The sequence below is a fragment of the Abramis brama genome (assembly GCF_963993115.1).
Source record: "Abramis brama genome assembly, chromosome: 2".
Taxonomy (NCBI): Eukaryota; Metazoa; Chordata; class Actinopteri; order Cypriniformes; family Leuciscidae; genus Abramis; species Abramis brama.
The window spans coordinates 5,340,792-5,360,597 of NC_139964.1; the positions used below are offsets into that span (position 1 = coordinate 5,340,792).

The 19,806-nt window shown below is 40.3% G+C and overlaps 1 protein-coding gene and 1 long non-coding RNA gene across 2 annotated transcripts; one reads left to right on the forward strand and one right to left on the reverse strand.

Moving 5' to 3' along the window:
- The first annotated feature begins 1,997 nt into the window (after positions 1 to 1,997).
- On the forward strand, positions 1,998 to 16,497 carry LOC311077550 (polymeric immunoglobulin receptor-like). Its single transcript, XM_084106082.1, has 9 exons — positions 1,998 to 2,392; positions 2,857 to 3,192; positions 3,304 to 3,606; positions 3,705 to 4,019; positions 4,109 to 4,402; positions 14,130 to 14,183; positions 14,336 to 14,431; positions 15,364 to 15,410; positions 15,513 to 16,497. The coding sequence occupies exons 1-7, from the start codon at positions 2,035 to 2,037 to the stop codon at positions 14,407 to 14,409; spliced, it is 1,734 nt and encodes a 577-aa protein (XP_083962208.1). The 5' UTR covers positions 1,998 to 2,034; the 3' UTR covers positions 14,410 to 14,431; positions 15,364 to 15,410; positions 15,513 to 16,497.
- On the reverse strand, positions 3,490 to 11,546 carry LOC311077557. The gene is made up of 3 exons (XR_014604927.1): positions 11,410 to 11,546; positions 3,766 to 3,807; positions 3,490 to 3,641 (listed from the first exon to the last, which is right to left on the reverse strand). It is a non-coding gene; the product is annotated as an uncharacterized lncRNA (long non-coding RNA).
- Positions 16,498 to 19,806: the final 3,309 nt, after the last annotated feature.

The following is a 19,806-nucleotide window of genomic DNA, read 5'->3' on the forward strand; positions in this document are numbered from 1 at the left end:
TTATACCGCCAAGTCTAGTCCAATTGATGACAGTCTATTTAGAAGTAAAGAATGATCCACAGTGTCGAAGGCCTTAGATAGATCTATAAACAGGGCTGCACAATGCTTCTTTTTATCCATACCACTTATGATGTCATCCAGTACCCGAGTAACAGCAGAGGTGGTGCTATGACCAGGTCTGAAACCTGACTGATATGTTTTCAAAATGCAATGTTCGTCTAAAAAGGAGCGCAACTGCAGATTTATTATTTTCTCAAATATTTTCACAAGACATGAAAGCCTTGGAAATGGGTCTATAATTGTTTAAATCTTTGGGATCACCACACATGAGTATATGATGACAGAATTTTCATTTTAAAGTGGAGTGTCCCTTTAACAAAAAGATCATCCATGCATCAACAGTCACTGCCTTTAAATAAAGCAACACACAGCATATCATCAGAGTTTCTCTGCTCATCTTTGACTGAAGCGCATACTATACTCTCCAGCACAATGGTGACCCACAAAACTCAGCAGAAACCCTTTAAATCCCAACAGAACATTAAAGGAGAACGGTCAATTTTAAAATTTTTTTGTAAATTTGGAGTGCTGTCAATACAGAGAACAACGACAAAAATCGGTGTTGCCTACACCGTGTTATCCTCTTTTTAAAATTTGCACCCTGTTGACTTCAATGGGGCAAGTTTTAAACCTGCTTTTAGCCTCTTAACATCCTTGATGTGTCATTACAAGTGCACAGGTCATGTGAGTGATTCCTTCAGAGTGAACACGGTGAATCTGACTGCAGTAGACGTGAAAGATATGGATAAAAATTATGTTAATTCAGCCAGCGCTCATACCTGTATTTACATCCTGTTTTCGGTCGAAGTCCACAGTAATCGATTGTCGAGTTCATGCGCGTGATCATAGGTACTATGCACGTGAACTCGACAATCGATTACTATGGACTTCGACCGAAAACAGGATGTAAATACAGGTATGAGCGCTGGCTGAATTAACATCATTTTTATCCATATCTTTCACATCTACTGCAGTCAGATTCACCGTGTTCACTCTGAAGGAATCACTCACATTGGCTGTGCACTTGTAATGACACATCAAGGATGTTAAGAGGCTAAAAGCAGGTTTAAAACGTGCCCCATTGAAGTCAACAGGGTTCTCTGTTTTGACAGCACTCCAAATTTACAAAAAAATGAGCTCAATGTTAAAATTGACCGGAGTTCTCCTTTAAACACTAACAGATTTCCACTATATCATTATGTGCAAAAACACATAAAATACCACTTCATTTGAACATTTACTCTCAGTCATTGAGTTCACATAAATACATTCTCAATAACTTATTTTGTTTAGTAAATTTGACTTAGATTTTACAGTAAACAACTGACTTCAGACACAGCCTTAGATGAAATCAACTGAAGAGAAAAAAAGACATTACCAGCTTCACTTATTACTAACCAGACTGACTTTATTACTGACTGTCACACGTCTGCAGAAGTTCTTATTGAGAATTAACAGAGGTTTAGATGTTGATTTATTAAAAATAATATTTGTCACCATTAATGTGGGTAGTGTTTGCTTTAGTTGGTCAGTTTGACTTTTGGCCTTTAAATGTTAGTTTTTCTGATTGTTGTAACTGTGTAATGGTAAAAACAGCAAGAGAGAATATGGCCGTGGTGTTGGGGATACAATTATAATCATTATATAGTAGCCTTTTTTGATAGTTTTGTGAAAATCATTGGTTATAGTAGCCCTTGCACTTTCACCGATCTTATTATATGAGTCTCTTCTCTCTTTTTCAGTCCAACCATGTTACTTCAGTTGATGTTCTTTGACAGTTTTTTCCATTACTGGTAAACATTTGGCACCCTGTGCTGTGATCGGATCTGGTTTTTCTCTGGATATCTGAGACTGAAGTAAATCTGGAATGAAGGCTGTCATCATCATCTTCATCTTCATCACCCTCTGCCTGATCTCAGGTCAGTTCTTCACTGCTCAGTCTGGGTCAAATAATATAATATATTACCCAGATTGATGATATATAATAACTCAGAGCAAATGAACTTGTGTTTGGCAGGTCAAGTACTTTGTTTCAGAGTGTTTGGATGCACTGGAGGGAGTTTAATGTTCAAGTGCATGTACAAGAACGAGAGAGAGACTGATGATCAACATAAAGTGAAGTATTTCTGCAGAGACAGGAGCTGTAAGATGGGCATCAGTACTGATGTTCAGAGTCGATGGGTTTATAACGGGAGATTCGCTCTGTATGATGATGAAAACAGCAGATTCTTCACAGTGTTTATCAGGAACATCAGCAGAGAGGATGATGGGGATTATACATGTGGAAAAAATCAGAAATGGAGTCATAATGTTAAGTTAGTGGTGAGTAAAGGTACGTGTGACACTTTATAACTTCCTACAGCAATTATTTATTATAGTATTAAAGGTGCAGTACGGAAGATTTTGAGTAAAAATTTATAAAAATCTTTAAATCAATGTTCAAAACAGTTTCCATGCCTTACACTGATTCACAACAGTCAGATTATAGTAATAATCCATAGTTTCAGCTGTTAGGTCGGATTATGAAGGGAAAATGTTAGTTTTATGTAATTTATCTTTGTATGTTCATGTCACTTCCATAAAGAAAAAAACAAAACAAGACATACTTCTTCATTTTCTAGAAAGGAAGGTTAACTTATCGTCACATATACCCTCAACTTTTGGTTGATTAACCTTGCACAGGTTTCACACAGAGAATGGCGATAGAGAGGCCATAGTTCCCTAGTGCACCTTTAATAACACTAATAATATTTTAGATTTAAGTTCATGTCAAGGTTTTGGTGAAATCATTTTCAGAGTCTCGTTGTGGGACGTCTGTTATCCGGGACGGGTATCTTGGACAAAAGATGATCACTTTCCGCTGTGAATATGATGAGAAGTATAAAACACACACCAAAGTTTTCTACAGACTGAATGAGGATCCTGTCCATGTTCTGAACAGTTCACGATCATCACAATCATCTGAGGAGAAGTTCAGTCTGTCTGACAGTCATGAAGATCATTTTAATGTGACCATTAGAGATATTTCTGCAGCGGACGGTGGAGTTTATTTATGTGGAGTGGAGAGAGATGGATCACATCAATCAATTACTCACATAACCTTCATTAAAGAGATTCAGCTGAATGTTTCTAGTGAGTTTAGTTTCTTTTTAATGAAAATATCCTTACAACTCTAAATAAGGAATGTAAATCCCTCCTGACTTTTAATAATATAATGAATCAAGAAATAAATGAATTTTGCAGGTCAAACGTCTGTCCAGGTTCAGGCCTACTCCAGTAAATCAGTCTTCATCACGTGTAAATTTCCACAAAAATTTAAAGGAAACAAGAAGTTCATCCAGAAAGATTCATCACAGAAGATCTTCGTTGATGGACAGAATCAGTGGGTTCGTCATGATAAAGTGCACATGTATGATGATTCCAGTGAAGGACGTTTGAAGGTTTTCATCAGTGATTTAACCGCGGATGATGAAGCGACGTACAGATGTGGAGTGAATATCCCTGATCATGATCTGTTCACTGAGATTACACTGACAGTAAATCAAGGTAAAGAGCTTCTGGGAGGACCTTCATTTTAGAGACTTAAAATAAGAAAGATAAGGTATTTTTATATTGTATATTTTTCATTGTTTTTGTGTGTATAGTTGATCATTTTCCTGCATCAAGCAAAGCATCTGCTATTATTGGTGAAAGTGTGAAACTCACCTGCAATTTCCCCGAGAAACACGACGAGACCTTCACACACATCTGCAAAGAGAACAAGGAGAAGATCTGTGAAAGCATCAGTTCATCAAAGAAGAAACGCTTTGAGTTTTCTGCCGGTCCAGCAGGAGTTTTCACAGTGAGCATCAGTAATGTGAGCGTGAGAGATGCTGGAGTTTACTGGTGTGGAGCCGAAACCAGAGACACACATCTGACTTCTGTCTCGCTCACCAATCAACATCAACTCACTCCAACTCGTACGTACAGTGACCATAAATCAAATAACATATGCATATATGACAGCATATAAATACTTCTCCTTTTCTTTGACTATTGTTGCCTCCAGTGGTCGGACGTGAAGGAGATTCATCTGAGATCAAATGCCCTTATGATGAAAACCATTCAACAGAAGTAAAGCATCTTTGTGAAGGAAAGTGTTTCACTAAAGATGCTCAAAATATCATTCGATCCGATGAAGCCCATGTTAATAACCCAAAGATTTCAGTAAAGGACGACACTGAACTCAATCTCTTCACTGTGATCTTGAGTGACCTGAGAGCAGAGGATGCTGGGATATACTGGTGTGCAGTGGAAGGAGCGTTTAACCTTCCCATTGAGCTCATGATCGTCCTGAAAGATGGTGAGTGTTTTCTGGGGAACATCTCAATGTTTTCTGAAACGTTTTTTTTTAAAAAACATTAAATAACTCTTAATTTTAACATACTCTGCCAGATTCGAGCGAGCCAATTTGGACGCGTCAGGAGAGTATAAATTCAGAGAAAACTTGCCATATGACAGATCAGAGGACCCCGCCCCTCCCTCTCAGAGCGATCATTTCGACACCAGAACGAGCATTGACGCCGAGCTTCTCCGCGTCATAACTCGTGCTGTCGACGAGCTGGGTCACGACTGGCTTTCCTCAGCTGAACCCGCTAGAAGCCGCCTCGACAAAGCCGCCAACAGGCCCCTCGTCAGCGCGCCGCTCCATTTCTCCCTGAGGTCCATGAAGAGCTCACTAAGTGCTGGCGCGCGCCCTTTTTAGCGCGAACGCGCTCTACTTCCTCCACCACGCTTTCCACTGCGCGGAGGAAAAAGGCTACGTGATGCTCCTGCCACTTGAAGAAGTGGTCGCCGCTCATTTGTGCCCTCCCACTGCAGGCAGTTGGAGAACAAAAGCGGTGCACCCATCAAAGCCGCGCAGGACTACTTCGGCTATGGCCAGCCACGCATATTCCGCCGCTGGTCAAGCTGCCTCTGCACTTCGGCCGGACCAGCCCCAAAGACCGCTCGAGTGCTTCTCACAGCCCCCTCTTCAGCTCAGGCGGCTGGAGCAGTATTAAATGCAGAACATGGGCCTGTCTTTTGTCACGCACCCCTGCCCCCAAATGCTGTTTTAACAGCGACCCACAAAATGCATAAATTGAGCAAAATCTCTGTCATAAACCCATGTCGGTTCGGGCCCCCAAGTCTGGGCGTTCCACCGTCAGATATGATCTTACCTCTGGCTCAGCGGGCTCTGGCATGGCAAGCCATCCCCAGAGTTTCAGAATGGGTAATGAATATTATAAAGCGCAGCAACTCGCTTCAGTTCGCCCGCAGACCACCGCGCTTTCGCGCCATCATCCAAACTTCCGTAAGGAGCACCATAGCTCATGTCCTCTGCAACAAAGTATCATGTCTGCTGGCGAAAAGGGCCATCGAGTTAGTCCCCGCGTCACAAAGCGAGTCGGGGTTTTACAGCCGATATTTTCTTGTTCCGAAGAAAGACGGTGGCTTGAGACCCATTTTAGATCTCAGACATCTGAACAAGGCCCTCATGAGACGGCCATTCAGAATGCTTACAACCAGGCACATCCTAGCGCAAATTCACCCAGGAGACTGGTTCTTCTCAGTGGATCTAAAAGACGCGTACTTTCACATCCAAGTGAACCCCCACCACAGGCTATTCTTGAGATTCGCCTTCGAGGGGCAGACATATCAATACACCGTCCTACCATTCGGACTGGCTCTAGCGCCTCATACATTCACGAAAAGCATGGATGCGGCTCTCTCCCCCCTGAGACAGCGGGGAAAGCGAATTCTGAACTACCTCGACGACTGGCTCATACTGACTCAGTCAGAGGCGGAGTCCCATACTCACAAAGCCTGGCTCCTCAGCCATCTAGAATGTCTAGGGCTCAGGGTGAATTTTTCCAAGAGTATACTGTCCACCAGTCAACATATCACGTTCCTGGGAACAGTTCTCGACTCTGTACTTATGAGAGCATGGCCCACAACGGACCAGACTCTGTCAATTCTGCGGCTCGCTACGTCATTCAAAGAAGGCTCCTATGTACCCCTCCGAACGTTTCAGAGGATATTGGGCCTTATGGCATCAGCATCACCAGTACTCCTACTAGGCCTACTGCGTATGCGCCCTCTCCAGCTGTGGCTGGCACCTCAGGTACCATCCCATGCATGGCGCTCGGGCCTCACGAATATCAGGGTGGACCAGTGCTGTATCAAAGCCCTGGACCCCTGGAAAAACACCGGCTGGTACCAGCAGGGTGTGAGCATAGGTTTGGTCTCAGAGAGGAGGGTCATTTCAACAGACGCTTCCAACTCCGGTTGGGGAGCTCTGTACAAGGGCAGGCCAGCCTCCAGCCTCTGGTCGAGCTTGGAGAAACGCCTACACATCAACTGCCTCAAGATGAGTGCAGTTTTTATAGCCCTAAAAACCTTCCTCCCATATCTACCACGTCTTGGTCCGCACGGACAACATGTCAGTGGTCTCCTATATAAATCACCAGGGTGGCCTCAGGTCCCAAGACCTGTAGACCATAGCCACACAGCTACTGCTATGGGCTCAAACCAACCTACGCTTTCTCAGGGCAGCTCACGTGCCGGGCATGATGAACGTAGGAGCAGACATGCTTTCTCGGGGCAATGTTCCCCCAGAAGAATGGTCATTCCATCCCCAGACAGTTCTCCTGTTATAGGAGGTCTTCGGGAAGGCAGAAGTAGAACTCTTCGCCTCAGAAGACAACTGTCACTGCCCAATCTTCTTCTCAAAGAGCAGGGATGCGCTGGCCCACGAGTGGCCCAGCCTCCCCCTCTATGTGTTTCCCTCAGGTCATCGAACGGATCAGGAACACGAAGTGCGCAGTCCTCCTTGTAGCCCCCCTCTGGTGAACCCAGATTTGGTTCCCAGAGCTAATGCAGCTGTCTGTGATAGCTCCGTGGCCAATCCCGCTAAGGAACGACCTCCTTGCGCAGGCATACAGGACTATCTGGCACCCCCGTCCCGACTTGTGGGCCCTCCATGCATGGCCACTCAATGGGTACCCCAGGACCTCCCAGAAGGTGTCCTGAATACCATTATGAAGGCTAGAGCTCCGTCTACTAGGCGCCTCTACCAAATCAAATGGTCAGTGTTCTCCAGCTGGTGTTTAGCTCGAGACCTTGACCCACACACTTTCGAAGTACCAACGGTACTTTCTTTTCTCCAAGAGCTGCTGGACGGGGGACACTCCCACTCCACGCTCAAAGCGTATGTGGCAGCTATCGCAGCATTCCATGTGCAGGTGGTCGGCTCTTCCTTAGGTAAAAGCGACCTCATAGTTCACTTCCTTAAAGGAGCCAGAAGGCTTAACCCGCCTCGACCACCTTCGGTGCCGGCTTGGGACCTTTCTCTGGTTCTACGAGCTCTTAAGGGACCCCCTTTCGAGCCCTGCTGTTAGCACTGGCGTCAGTAAAAAGAGTAGGGGACTTAAAAGTGCTCTCCACGAGCCCTTCCTGTCTTGAGTTTGGACCAAACGACTCTAAAGTCTTCCTTTGGCCAAGACATGGATATGTACCCAAGGTGCTCTCAACACCGTTCAGAGCCCAGGTTATTTCTCTATCAGCCCTCCCAGTCACGGGAGAAGATAGTGATGCTCTCACGCTCTGCCCCGTCAGAGCACTGAGAATATATTTGGTGCGTTCGGCCTCGTTCAGACAGTCTGAACAGCTCTTTGTATGTTTTGGGGGCCGCACCAAGGGGCTGCCGGTCACAAAACTCACACTATCTAGATGGATAGTGGATGCTATTGCTCTGGCATACACCTCACTGGGCCTTCCGTGTCCCATAGGTGTAAGAGCTCACTCCACAAGAGGCATGGCTTTCTCTTGGGCATGGTCCAGTGGAGTCCCTATTGAAGACATTTGTGCGAGTTCTCCATTTAAGCCCTGGCTCCGTGGACCCAGGCCTGTTATAACTCAGACACTCTATTGTGACTTCACAATTCTATATGGGAATGATATTCTAGGTCCCTGGCTCTTTCGACCCAGCCCTATACATATTCTGAGTGGCCTTTGTGCTTCACTATTTATTCCATATCATATTAGACCCGAAGTTCTGGTCTGTGATATTCAGACTACTCTGTTTTAGTCCCGGGGCTCCCTGGATTCGCAGAGTAGTCAAAGGCGAATAGCACAGCGTTTTAAATTGGGTTACCACAGCGTTTGCAATGCAGTACGAGAGAACGTTCTCGTAAGGGAACGTACTTGGTTACTTACATAACCTCAGTTCCCTTAGAGATAAGGGAACGAGTACTGCGTTGCCTTGCCGTGCTATTTCGCTCATCTCTGGTGTTTCGCTTCAGTCGATATAGACCTGTCATATGGCGAGTTTTCTCTGAATTTATACTCTCCTGACGTGTCCAAATTGGCGCGCTCAAGTCTGGCAAGGCGCCAAGTGCTCCTATTGGAGTTATGAAAAAGTAATGAATGAATGAAGTAATGAAAAGTAAAGTATTCTCAGTTCTTTAAGTTACTAGAACTCTTGTGTAAGTGAACTATACTAAGCTTTGTCAGTACAACATACTATTCTTATTTGACTTGGGTTTTTTAATGCAAACGGTTTGCATGCTTTTTTAAGCAAGACTTATATTAGATTTACATCAGTGTAAAAACATGGACCAAATTTACTGTTAATAAATAATTTTCCATATTAATGTTTTAAGGTAAAAGGAAATGTCTGAAAATTACAGCACCATTTCTGGTTCTCTGCAGCTTTTCTTCTTACAGCGTGTTCATTTTTGTGTGAACTGTCCCTTTAAAGCAACATGCTGTGGTAAAGTCTGCAGATTCAGCCTGATGATCATGAAAACCACAGAGAACAGGAAGCTACCAAAACCACACTCAAAAAAAATTTTTTGTCTAAAAATAAGATTTATGTATTTTAATTGCATAACAAATTCCCATGCATTTGGATTACATAGTTTTAACATAAACCAATCAATAATCTGAATGTGATTCATATTTTTAAGTCATATCTAAATGAAACAGATAAGATTTATGTAATTGTATTAATAAACTGAATGTGATTTATATTTGTCAGTCGTATGTAAATGAAACAGGTAAGATTTATGTAATAGTACACAGAAAAACGCCCATGTTAAATTAACACTGCTCAGTGTTCATATGTGTGCACACTACAGAGTTAAAGCGGTGTTGAAGTTAATGAGATAATTAAGTGGTGATTGAGCATTAATGATGAACACCTGCTGTTAACAAGCAGAATCACTGAAGGAAAGAGAAACACAAGAACTACAACTGACTTCAGACACAGCCTCAGATGAAATCAACTGAAGAGAAAAGAAGACATTAAATCTGTGAAGATCTCAGCAGAGGAGGATTAAACAACTCCACAAACAGCATTACCAGCTTCACTTATTACTAACCAGACTGACTTTATTTCATTTCCGTTTGAATTAAAGCAATAGTTATATTTTATAGTCACCATGATGGTGGTTAGCGTTTGCTTTAGTTGGACTCTTGACCATTGACTCTGTAATGTAAATTTTTCCTGGTTGCTATAATTATGTGTTTATAAGACACATTTGTTGCAGCGAAAAAGCCAAGAGAACATGAGATCAGGTGATGTTGGCTGTTTATTGATGAAGGTGTAATCATCATATTGTGGCCTGAATCACTTATCTTTTTCAGTGTCTAATGCTTTGATTATTGGGGTTATGTGATTTTGTTTTAATTGTTATAGTAGCTGTGTGACCTGACAGCATTAGATCCAACAGTTAATCAAATAATATAAAGAATTTTAAAAACATTTAGTGCATTAAACTTTTTACATTATTACTTGGACATCAATAATCAGTGTATGACTCTCAACAATGGTGACAATCAATGAAATGCTTCATGCTGCAGTGCATGCTGGGTACCACCAATCAAAACTCACCCATATCTCCCAGCATGCATTGCGGCATTAATAAATTATGCATCAGGATTTTTGTATCTTTTGTCACCATTGTTGAGATTCATATGCTGTTTCTTGATGTCTGTGTGAGTCTAAGTAATGCCATAGATGAAAGGTTTTTGTGCACTAACTAATGAAAAAAAAAGTATATTGTTTGATAAACAACACTGTTAGATTTCATGCTGTAAAATCAAATGGCTTCTGTTATGAATAAAACAATAATAAAAAGCATTAGACACTGAACAAGATAAGTGACTTTGACTTTGTCAAGTGAGTTGTCATCATCATCATCAATAAACAGCCTTTTTTGGCTTTTTTGCTGCAACAAACATGTTTTATAAACACATAATTATAGCAGCCAGAGAAAATTTTATATTAAAGAGTCAATGGTCAAGAGTCCAACTAAAGCAAACGCTAACCACCATCATGGTGACTTTAAAATACAACTATTGTTTTCATTAAAACGGAAATGAAATAAAGGCAGTCTGGTTAGTAATAAGTGAAGCTGGTAATGCTGTTTGTGGAGTTGTTTAATCCTCCTCTGCTGAGATCTTCACAGATTTAATGTATTTTATCTTCAGTTGATTTCATCTGAGGCTGTGTCTGAAGTCAGTTGTAGTTCTTGTGTTTCTCTTTCCTTCAGTGATTCTGCTTGTTAACAGCAGGTGTTCATCATTAATGCTCAATCATCACTTAATTATCTCATTAACTTCAACACTGCTTTAACTCTGTAGTGTGCACACATATAAACACTGAGCAGTGTTAATTTAACATGGGCGTTTTTCTGTGTACTATTACATAAATCTTACCTGTTTCATTTACATACGACTGACACGTATAAATCACATTCAGTTTATTAATACAATTACATAAATCTTATCTGTTTCATTTAGATATGACTTAAAAATATGAATCACATTCAGATTATTGATTGGTTTATGTTAAAACTATGTAATCCAAATGCATGGGAATTTGTTATGCAATTAAAATACATAAATCTTATTTTTAGACAAAAAATTGTGCATAGTAAAACTTGTGTTTTAGTTTTTCCTAGTTTAGTTAGGTTCACAGAGAAAGCATTTCTGTTTACAGATGTGCAGAAATAACGCTCACCTTACTGTCATTTCAGACACACTTTTTTGTTTTTTTGTTTTCTGATTCTTGATCAGATCTGAATTTAAATCGTTATGCATTGAAAAGATCTGTCTTGGCTCATACTTGATATCATCGGATACGAATTTGCAATTAATCATACATTTGAACATTCACATTGTTGTTGAACTGAATCAACACTGAACTGAATTGAGCTGAATACTGACTCTATTGTCTTTATAAAGCTGCTTTACGGCCCTCATATAATCATTGCAACATCCTTTTTTTGTCTTCGCTCAAGGGTAAAAAGAATTCTGAAATACCTTTGCAGTGATAAACTGTTAGCAGATGTCCCGACACCAGACACATTTAGATGTTTCCTTCCCAGTCAACACGTGAGATCATGATCACAGTGATATCACACCATTCTCATACAGTGATTCTCAAAGTGTCAGTAATATATGAGCTCACTGTGAACTGAAAATGTTGAGCAGGATGAGAAGAGGCGGTTCAAATATCGGTCACTGGGGGGAGATTCTACTTCCTGTTTCTCAACACTTTCACAGTGGTGTCACATGGTCAGCTCACAGTATGAGTGCACACCCTGATATACGCTGAGGATACACTTTTAGCTCACTGTGTATCACGAGTATCCTGGGAGCTCATGGTGAGATCACTGTGAGATCAAATTGTTGACTGGGTTTCAGATAGGGGTGTGCGATTTGACGATTTTTGATCGTGAACTATTAAAATGTCTCCACGATCCACTTTTTCGGATATACTGTTGTATCGTGATTCGTGCTGCAGTGCACGTTCTATCAGTTGCAGTTCTATGCCTTTCACCAACGTCCCAACATGCAATGCAAGTACGCAAAATTGAGGTGTGCACGCTAGATGTCGGCGTGTTAACAAGATCATATACATTGCTCGTGAGATTTAGCAACACAGTGACGATGGAAGGAAACACTGAGGGATTGGTCCCTAAAAAAAATGCAACATCGGTAATATGGAAATGGTTTGGATTTTCCACAACAGACAATGGCGCAAACAACAGTTATTTGCAAATGTTGCAATAATAAGATTCGCCCGTCGGATGGCAACACGAGAATCTTTTTAACCACCTCAAAAGAAAACACCCGAAAGAATATGCTGACAGTCAGACTGCTCAAAGTCGTAGATCCACGTTACGAGATACCCAGCCGCAAATATGTTTCCACCACGGCCATGTATATCTTTATCTTATACACGGCTGTGATCCGAATGCCGCAGCAAGATGAACACGAAATTCAAAACGTTTTGTTTTTTGCTACAACAGCAGATTTATGGTCTAGCCTTCAGAACCATATTAGTCTAACTAATCATTTTATTGAAGGCTGGAAGTTGTGTAGTGCGTGTTTAGAAATAACATACTTCCCACAAGACCACACGGGATTATTATTGTCACTGGCATTTAGTAGTTTATAATAATAAATAATTACTAATTACATTAGGAACACTGAACAGGGTTAAATTATGAAATTAGTATACAATATAAATTGCATTATTATATTTGAATGTTTTGTATATACAAACAATTACGCTATTGTAGCACAATCTGTTTGGTTTCAATAAAATATTACAATCGAAAAATATAAAAATTTGTAAATTAAAATTTACAGTGTGCTCTACGTTAAATCTAATACTTTTTTTTTTTTTTTTAATTGGGGACATTATTCGCCTACCCCTACTTTCAATAACAAAACAAACATCAAAAATTACAGCAGTGAGAAAACAACAGCTCAGAAAGCATCTGATCACAGCGATGTTTCACCAGCTCTGCAATTCAGCACTGCAGTCATGTCACGTTTATTAATATAGCACGTTATTAAACAGTATTAAACATGAAAAACAGTGTCAGCTTTTCTGTTTCTTCATGTAATCCCAGGTGGACTGGATGATGGTGAGATCAGATCTCTGTGTGGATCAGACCGGCTGTTGTCAGACTCCTTCTGCACACAAAAATCTCACTGGATTATTACAATTAATAGCAAAATTAAAGGGGGGGTGAAATGCTATTTCATGCATACTGAGTTTTTTACACTGTTAAAGAGTTGGATTCCAATGCTAAACATGGACAAAGTTTCAAAAATTAAATTGTACGTTTGAAGGAGTATTTCTGTGCCAAAAATGCTCCTTCCGGTTTGTCACAAGTTTCGGAAAGTTTTTTTCGAGTATGGGCCTGTGTGACGTCAGCGGGGGTGGAATTTCCTTATATGGGTCCTTAGGGCACTTCTCCCGGAAGGTCGCGGGCGCGCGCGCACTCGTAGACCAGAGAGAGAAGAGAGCGAAAGCAGTTCGCCCATCAAAGCGCTGTGCTCGGCTTTAGGGAAGTCAGTGTCACCAAAGAAGTGTGTTTTTGGTTGCCAGGGCAAGACAACCCTGCACAGATTCCCAAAGAACCCAGTGTTAAGGGACCAGTGGATGGAGTTTGTTTTTCCAGAGCATCAACGGAGTTGTGCAAGATTGTTTGTTCCCTGCATTTCGACGATGATTGTTTTATAAACAAAGCCCAGTTCGACGCCGTATTTGCAGATCGTTTAATGCTTAAGGATCGAGCAGTCACAACGATAAAGGTTCACGGTCGGTCGTGCGTTGGAACCGCAGGCGGTGAGTAAAACTGCTTGTCGGCACGCCTCCAGCCGCTCGTTTTTTTCCGGAAAGACTCGGTACAGCCTATCTTTCTTTTATAAATATAATAAAACTAAAGACTTTTTGGAGATTTGAAGGATGCAATACTACGCTATAGGTACTCAAGATTAACATAAGATTGACTGAAAATGAGTGTTTCAGCCCCCCTTTAATGTTTGGAAATGTAAACGGATATTTTCTACTTAACAGAAATAGAAATAACTGGTTTAAAGCCAATATGTGGGATACTGGAATACTGAAATTGTTATTGTTTTTATAACTGAAGAACTTTGCAACATTAACACTGTTATTTTCCAGAATGACTGATTTCTCTAATAAATTTGACCATCGGCGCTCTATGATTGTGTATTTTCAGAAACGGCGTCACCTGACCCTGAAAGAGAAATATCCCAGGATGAAGGAAAGTCTGGTAAGATCCAGCAGATCTGTTGCTCAGTTTGAGTTGAAAGTGATCTTATGATATAAAGATGAGTGATGATGTACAGTATGTGTAAGAATACTCATACATGGTGTCTTAGTCTCACCTTGTTTTACTGTAACAATCCCTTTGTGTGATTTCAGGTTCCTCTGTGATAGTTGTGGTTTCTGTGGGTTTGATCCTGCTGGCTGTGTGTTTAGTGCTCATGTTGCTCTAAATAAAATACAGCTGTAAACATGGTGAGACACACACACACACAGACACACACACAACAGCACATTTAGTACATCTGAGTGTGTCGCCCTCTGCTGTTCAGAAATACACACAGTTAAATTCTCTCTCATTTTCTCAGGGTGCTTTCACATCTGTAGTTCGATTCATTTGGTCCGGACCAAAGGCGACAAATGATACTTTGTAGCATTTTTAAGGCGTTTTGGTTCCTTTTCACACCACACTGATGGCTCTGGTCCGAATCAGTTTATGATTTGATAAAACGAACCAAAACGCAGTCACGTGACAACATCCACATCACTCGTTTGGTCAGAATTAACGTGCGAGAAAATTCCAACAGAACTCCCGTAGGTAAACAAAGACGTGGAAAATCCGGCAGACAACGCGCCGCTGTTTACTATGGAGAGACGGCTGCGTGGGCTGATTGTATCCTTGGTCATATTTTATTATATAGTTTGTCTGCACCACTTTAGACAAACAGTAATATTTGAGAATGAACCGAGTATGCGGCTCGAAAATAATGTTAATAATAATTTCTATCACGCACCTCCTCACAACTCCAAGTTTGTCCGCGAGCTGCAAACAACAAACATTTCTCCTCATCCTATAATGCACAGCGCAGCTGACTACGGCAACTGGCTTAGTCCAAAAATGCGCAGTTTTTTTGGCAGTTGGTTCTGTTCGAGGTCGGATCACGTTCTCACCACAAACGAACCGCTCCAGAGTTCGTTTCAAAGCGTACCGAGACCACCTCTTCGAGCAGGTCTCGGTACGCTTGTTTGGTCTGCTTTTGGTGCGCACCTGAGTGCGATTGCCGCATTCACACCTGCCCAAACTAACCGCACCAATGGGGAAAACGAACTCTAGTACGATTCAACCGAACTAAATGAGGCAGGTGTGAAAGCACCCTCAGTCTCAGATGTGGCTCTTGTTCACACAGGCATCATTTCATCATCAGACAGAAGAGAGACCGGAGATCATGAAATGGTGAGTTTCAGAACTGATCTGTGCTTCATGATGTCAGATAAGCATGTTTGCTGTACCTTTAAACTGAGACTTCATGTTTGGGGGATTTGGCTTCTCTTACAGGTTCAAGACTCAGATCCCACATCAACTCCTCTATATTCGTCAGTCCAGTTACCCACAATCCCCTCTGATTCACAGAATCCACTTTACTCGTCAGTCCAGTTACCCACAATCCCCTCTGATTCACAGAATCCACTTTACTCGTCAGTCCAGTCACCCACAATCCCCTCTGATTCACAGAATCCACTTTACTCGTCAGTCCAGTTACCCACAATCCCCTCTGATTCACAGAATCCACTTTACTCGTCAGTCCAGTCACCCACAATCCCCTCTGATTCACAGAATCCACTTTACTCGACAGTCCAGTTACCCACAATCCCCTCTGACAGGGTCCTTTACGCATCTGTCAGTTTCCAGAAGCATGAAGAGTCTCTCAGCGACGCTACAGTCTCCTTCAGTAAGAACGAGATTCACTCTGATTATGCATCTGTCAAACACAGCAACACACCAAACTATACTTACCGTTAGAGTTTTACTCAAATCTAGAACCGTGTCAGTCACTGAGAATAATGACTGAAATAATCATTCAGTGTCATTGAACAGGTTATGGATCAGTTATTGGAACAGGTTATATATAAAGAGCAAAACAATATTCATAACGATTATAAATGTACTTGATGTCATAAATGTCAGTGTTTTAATGGGATGTCTATCATGCAGAGGAAAATAAGCCTCATTTACAAGCCTTCTCCACTAAGATTTAAATGTATTTTAGAAATGTGAAACACAAGTGAAGTGCCTGAAAGGCAGTAACTGATATTTAAAAAATGTAATTACATTACTTTTTAACTAAAAAAGTAACTAATTACATTGTAACCTGCCAATCCTGAGCAGCAGAATACATTTCAATCTTCAAAAGAACAAATTAAAATACTGTTAGTAACTTGTATTAATGATTGTGCTTGTTTTCTGCTTTGATTTAGCAATATGTTTGTATTATTCTCATAATTTTCAATAAAAGTCTCTGCTGAATAAATGTATATTTATGCAATCCCGCCGCTGTTTTCATCGATCACTCTGGTATCCAGATTTAAAGGTTCATTGGCGTGAGGTTTAAAGGTTCATTTAAAGGTTCATTCTCTGTCTTGGTTTGCTGATTACCAGTTTTCAAATCTGATGCCTTTAATGACTGAAACCAACTGTAGACGATTCAATAATTCAACAACTGTGAACTCTCTAGCCCTGTAACAGCACTGCACTATTGAGAAGTATCATCGAGCACAGTGAAATATTAACTGCTGTGAATCCATGCCAGATTCACATATAGGAGAGAGCGGGCCACAACCTAACGCTTTTTGACTTTCTCAGTTTGTGTAAACCTACTTAGGGTTCAGAGTATTTATTTTTCCCTGCATTGATTTCACACGTCTAGTACAATTATGTGGTTTTGTTTGCGGAGCTTGTGGAATTCTGAAAAGTTGAGCCTGGAAAAATGTGCTTCCATTTTGAGCGCGCTTGCCGCGCTTCTGCATTTGAAATAACGAAGTTGCACGCGCAAAAAACGGGATATGTGAACATAAGTGGCGGTGTCACTAAGTCGTGACAAAACATTTGGGCCACGTCGAGAGGAAACTAATCTCCACAGTCTTCTGGAACGCAACCTCAGGGAGCTATATGAAGACTTCAAAAAGTGTAAGCCCAAATCTACCAAAACTGCTAACGAAATGCCAAGTAACAATAACAGAGTCTCACAGACAACCATTAATCAAAGTGTTGCATGAATATCTATTAGCCTACCTGTTTATTTTAGTATGATCATTACATATATAAATGATTAAAAAAAAAAAAAAAAAAAAGTATTTTTCTAGGGAAATGTTATATCGCAAGAAATATCGTTATCGCAATACTCAACAACAATATCGCATATTTTTCCAGTATCGTGCAGCCCCAGCTGAAGCACTTTTTTCAACCTATTTTAGCCTATAGTTTAAAGTTAAATATTATTTAACTTTAATAATAGTTAAGTCTTACTATTATTATTTGTCTTACTATTATTATTTGTCTTAAGTCTTACTTAATAGTAGTCTTACTATTATTATTTGACGTGATTCACATTTCTTGTTTGTATGAAGGCTAAACACAAATAAAATATGAACAATTTATTTGTACCATTTTTATTTCTAAAATATTATATAGTTTTATAGGAGGAGGTTTCAGAGACTTGGCAAATACATTTTTCAGAAGTTTGTACTTTGTAGGTACAAGACATTCATTGTGGGTGTTCTTCGCAGTTTTTCCTGAGGCTTTTATATTGTCCAGCCCTAAGATATAAGATAAAAATAATCAGATTTGTCTAAATTTAAATAAACACAAAAAACAGAGATGAAAAATTAACTACTTTTGCAATGATTAAATGTTCAGTGATATCCAAAGATTTCTGAATTTTGATGCATTTTTTCTCTATTTAGTGTTGATATGGTAACTAATAAATACACTAAGTCCTGCTGAACTAAGTTTCATCATGATGGCATGTGTGAAAGCATTTAAAACAAGTGTGTTACAACTTACCCCACGTTAGTGTGTGTCCTGATCACCTAGGGCTGGGCGATATGGACCAAAAGTCATATCCCGATATATTTAGGCTGAATATCTTTATAGGATATATATCCCGATTGTCACGAACTGAGCCGTGACGTGCTCACGAAGCGGGCAGCCAGCCAAACGCTGGCACTAACATTCAAGCTGTCTTGCCGCTATTCTCCGTGTCATATCGCTGTCATTGCCGTTTGCTGTTCTATTACTGGTGCACTATTACAATGTCATTTACCACAGTTTGCCATAATTGCCAGCTAGCATGCAATGTTGTTTAAGCTGCAGGGAAAGGCCTACCGGCATTCTTAAATAGCAAATGTTTGTGCATGATCCCAAGCATATATTACACAAACTATACATTGTCATTTTATCGCCCATCTGTATTAACGTCTTTTGGTATCAAGTAATGAAAATATACACACTGGCTGTCAAACTTCTTATTTATTTAGTTAAAGCTTTGTAATTACAACACTGCACACACTTAACCCATTACCGTCCCGATCTCCGGTTCAACTTCCTGGTTTCGCGTGGGGAAGCCGAGGGGATGTGCCACTGGGTTGAAATAGAGGGGTTTCGCAGGTGAGGGGTGGGAGAAACCATTATTGCAGGGGTGTTTTTGTGTTTATTACTTGTATAGGTTTTTCTCTACAAATGTGATTTTGGTGGGGGAAAAACGTTTGGTATGTGTTTTTCTTATTTGTTGTTTGCTTGTTTGATTTATTATTTAATTATTTTCATGTGATTACATGGATGACTGTTTTGTTAGCAATGGGGCAATCTAGTGGGTGGGGCTACGGCTAGTTTAAGGCTGTATTAGGCCCCATGGCCTCAGTGGCAGAAGGGCTGTGCAGAGAGAAAGAACTGTGGCATAGTAATGCTGGTGGGTAAAGTGTGCAGGGTCTTGAGAGACGTAGCCTGGCAACTTAATGCCTATTTATTTTCTTTATGAACAGTTTTTGTTTTGCATTTTTTTTTTGACTATCCTGACACTGTAAATATTTGCACGTTTTGAAAAGATAAAGAAAAAATAAACAAGAGGCTTTCTAGAAAACTTGCATCTTCCCTGACTCCGCCATCGGTCATCTTGCTACACCGATACTTTTTCCGCAAAGTGAGAGCAAATATGACATGTCACAAGTAGTTTTATTGAAACCGGCTATTTCAGTGAACAGTTGCAAAATCAAATGAATAAATAATAAACAGGTTTTTTCATCTTAGGGCTGCACGATTATGACAAAAATCATAATTGCCGATTATTCCCTTGGAATTGTAATTGCGATTTATTAAATATGATTATCAAAATTTACATATATATATATATAAACAAATTTTGTGTAAACGTGTTATAACTTGCCATATATATATATATATTACTAATAGTAAAGATATATGTGACTAATAGTATGACAAAAAGCAAATACAAGAAAAAGAAACAGCAACTACAATAAACAAAACAATCTAATGGAGAGGTGCTTTACAATGTAAGGACCATCCATTGGCCCAACGACGGAATCCAACGGCCTGGCGAAGGTTTAAAGCGTGTATGTCTTTTCAACGCTCCAGTGAAGTTCACTTAATTTATTGGAACTTAGTTTTAGTATTACTTTAGCTCTATGCGTAATCTGACTCCAATTTCAAATGATAATCAAATTTAGATCGTATTTCTGATTAGAAAATAATCCTAAACATTGATTATGAATTAATTTAGATCTTTGATAATTCTGATTATCCCATACTTTCAATTATTCGTTCATTACAGACCTAG

Bases quoted from the DNA above. Each gene is read 5' to 3' on its own strand.
- LOC311077550 (XM_084106082.1), top strand. From the start codon at position 2,035: ATGATATATAATAACTCAGAGCAAATGAACTTGTGTTTGGCAGGTCAA. The intron at 2,393-2,856 runs GTACGTGTGACA...AATCATTTTCAG, and splicing joins TAAGTTAGTGGTGAGTAAAG to AGTCTCGTTGTGGGACGTCT. The intron at 4,020-4,108 runs GTACGTACAGTG...TGTTGCCTCCAG, and splicing joins ACATCAACTCACTCCAACTC to TGGTCGGACGTGAAGGAGAT.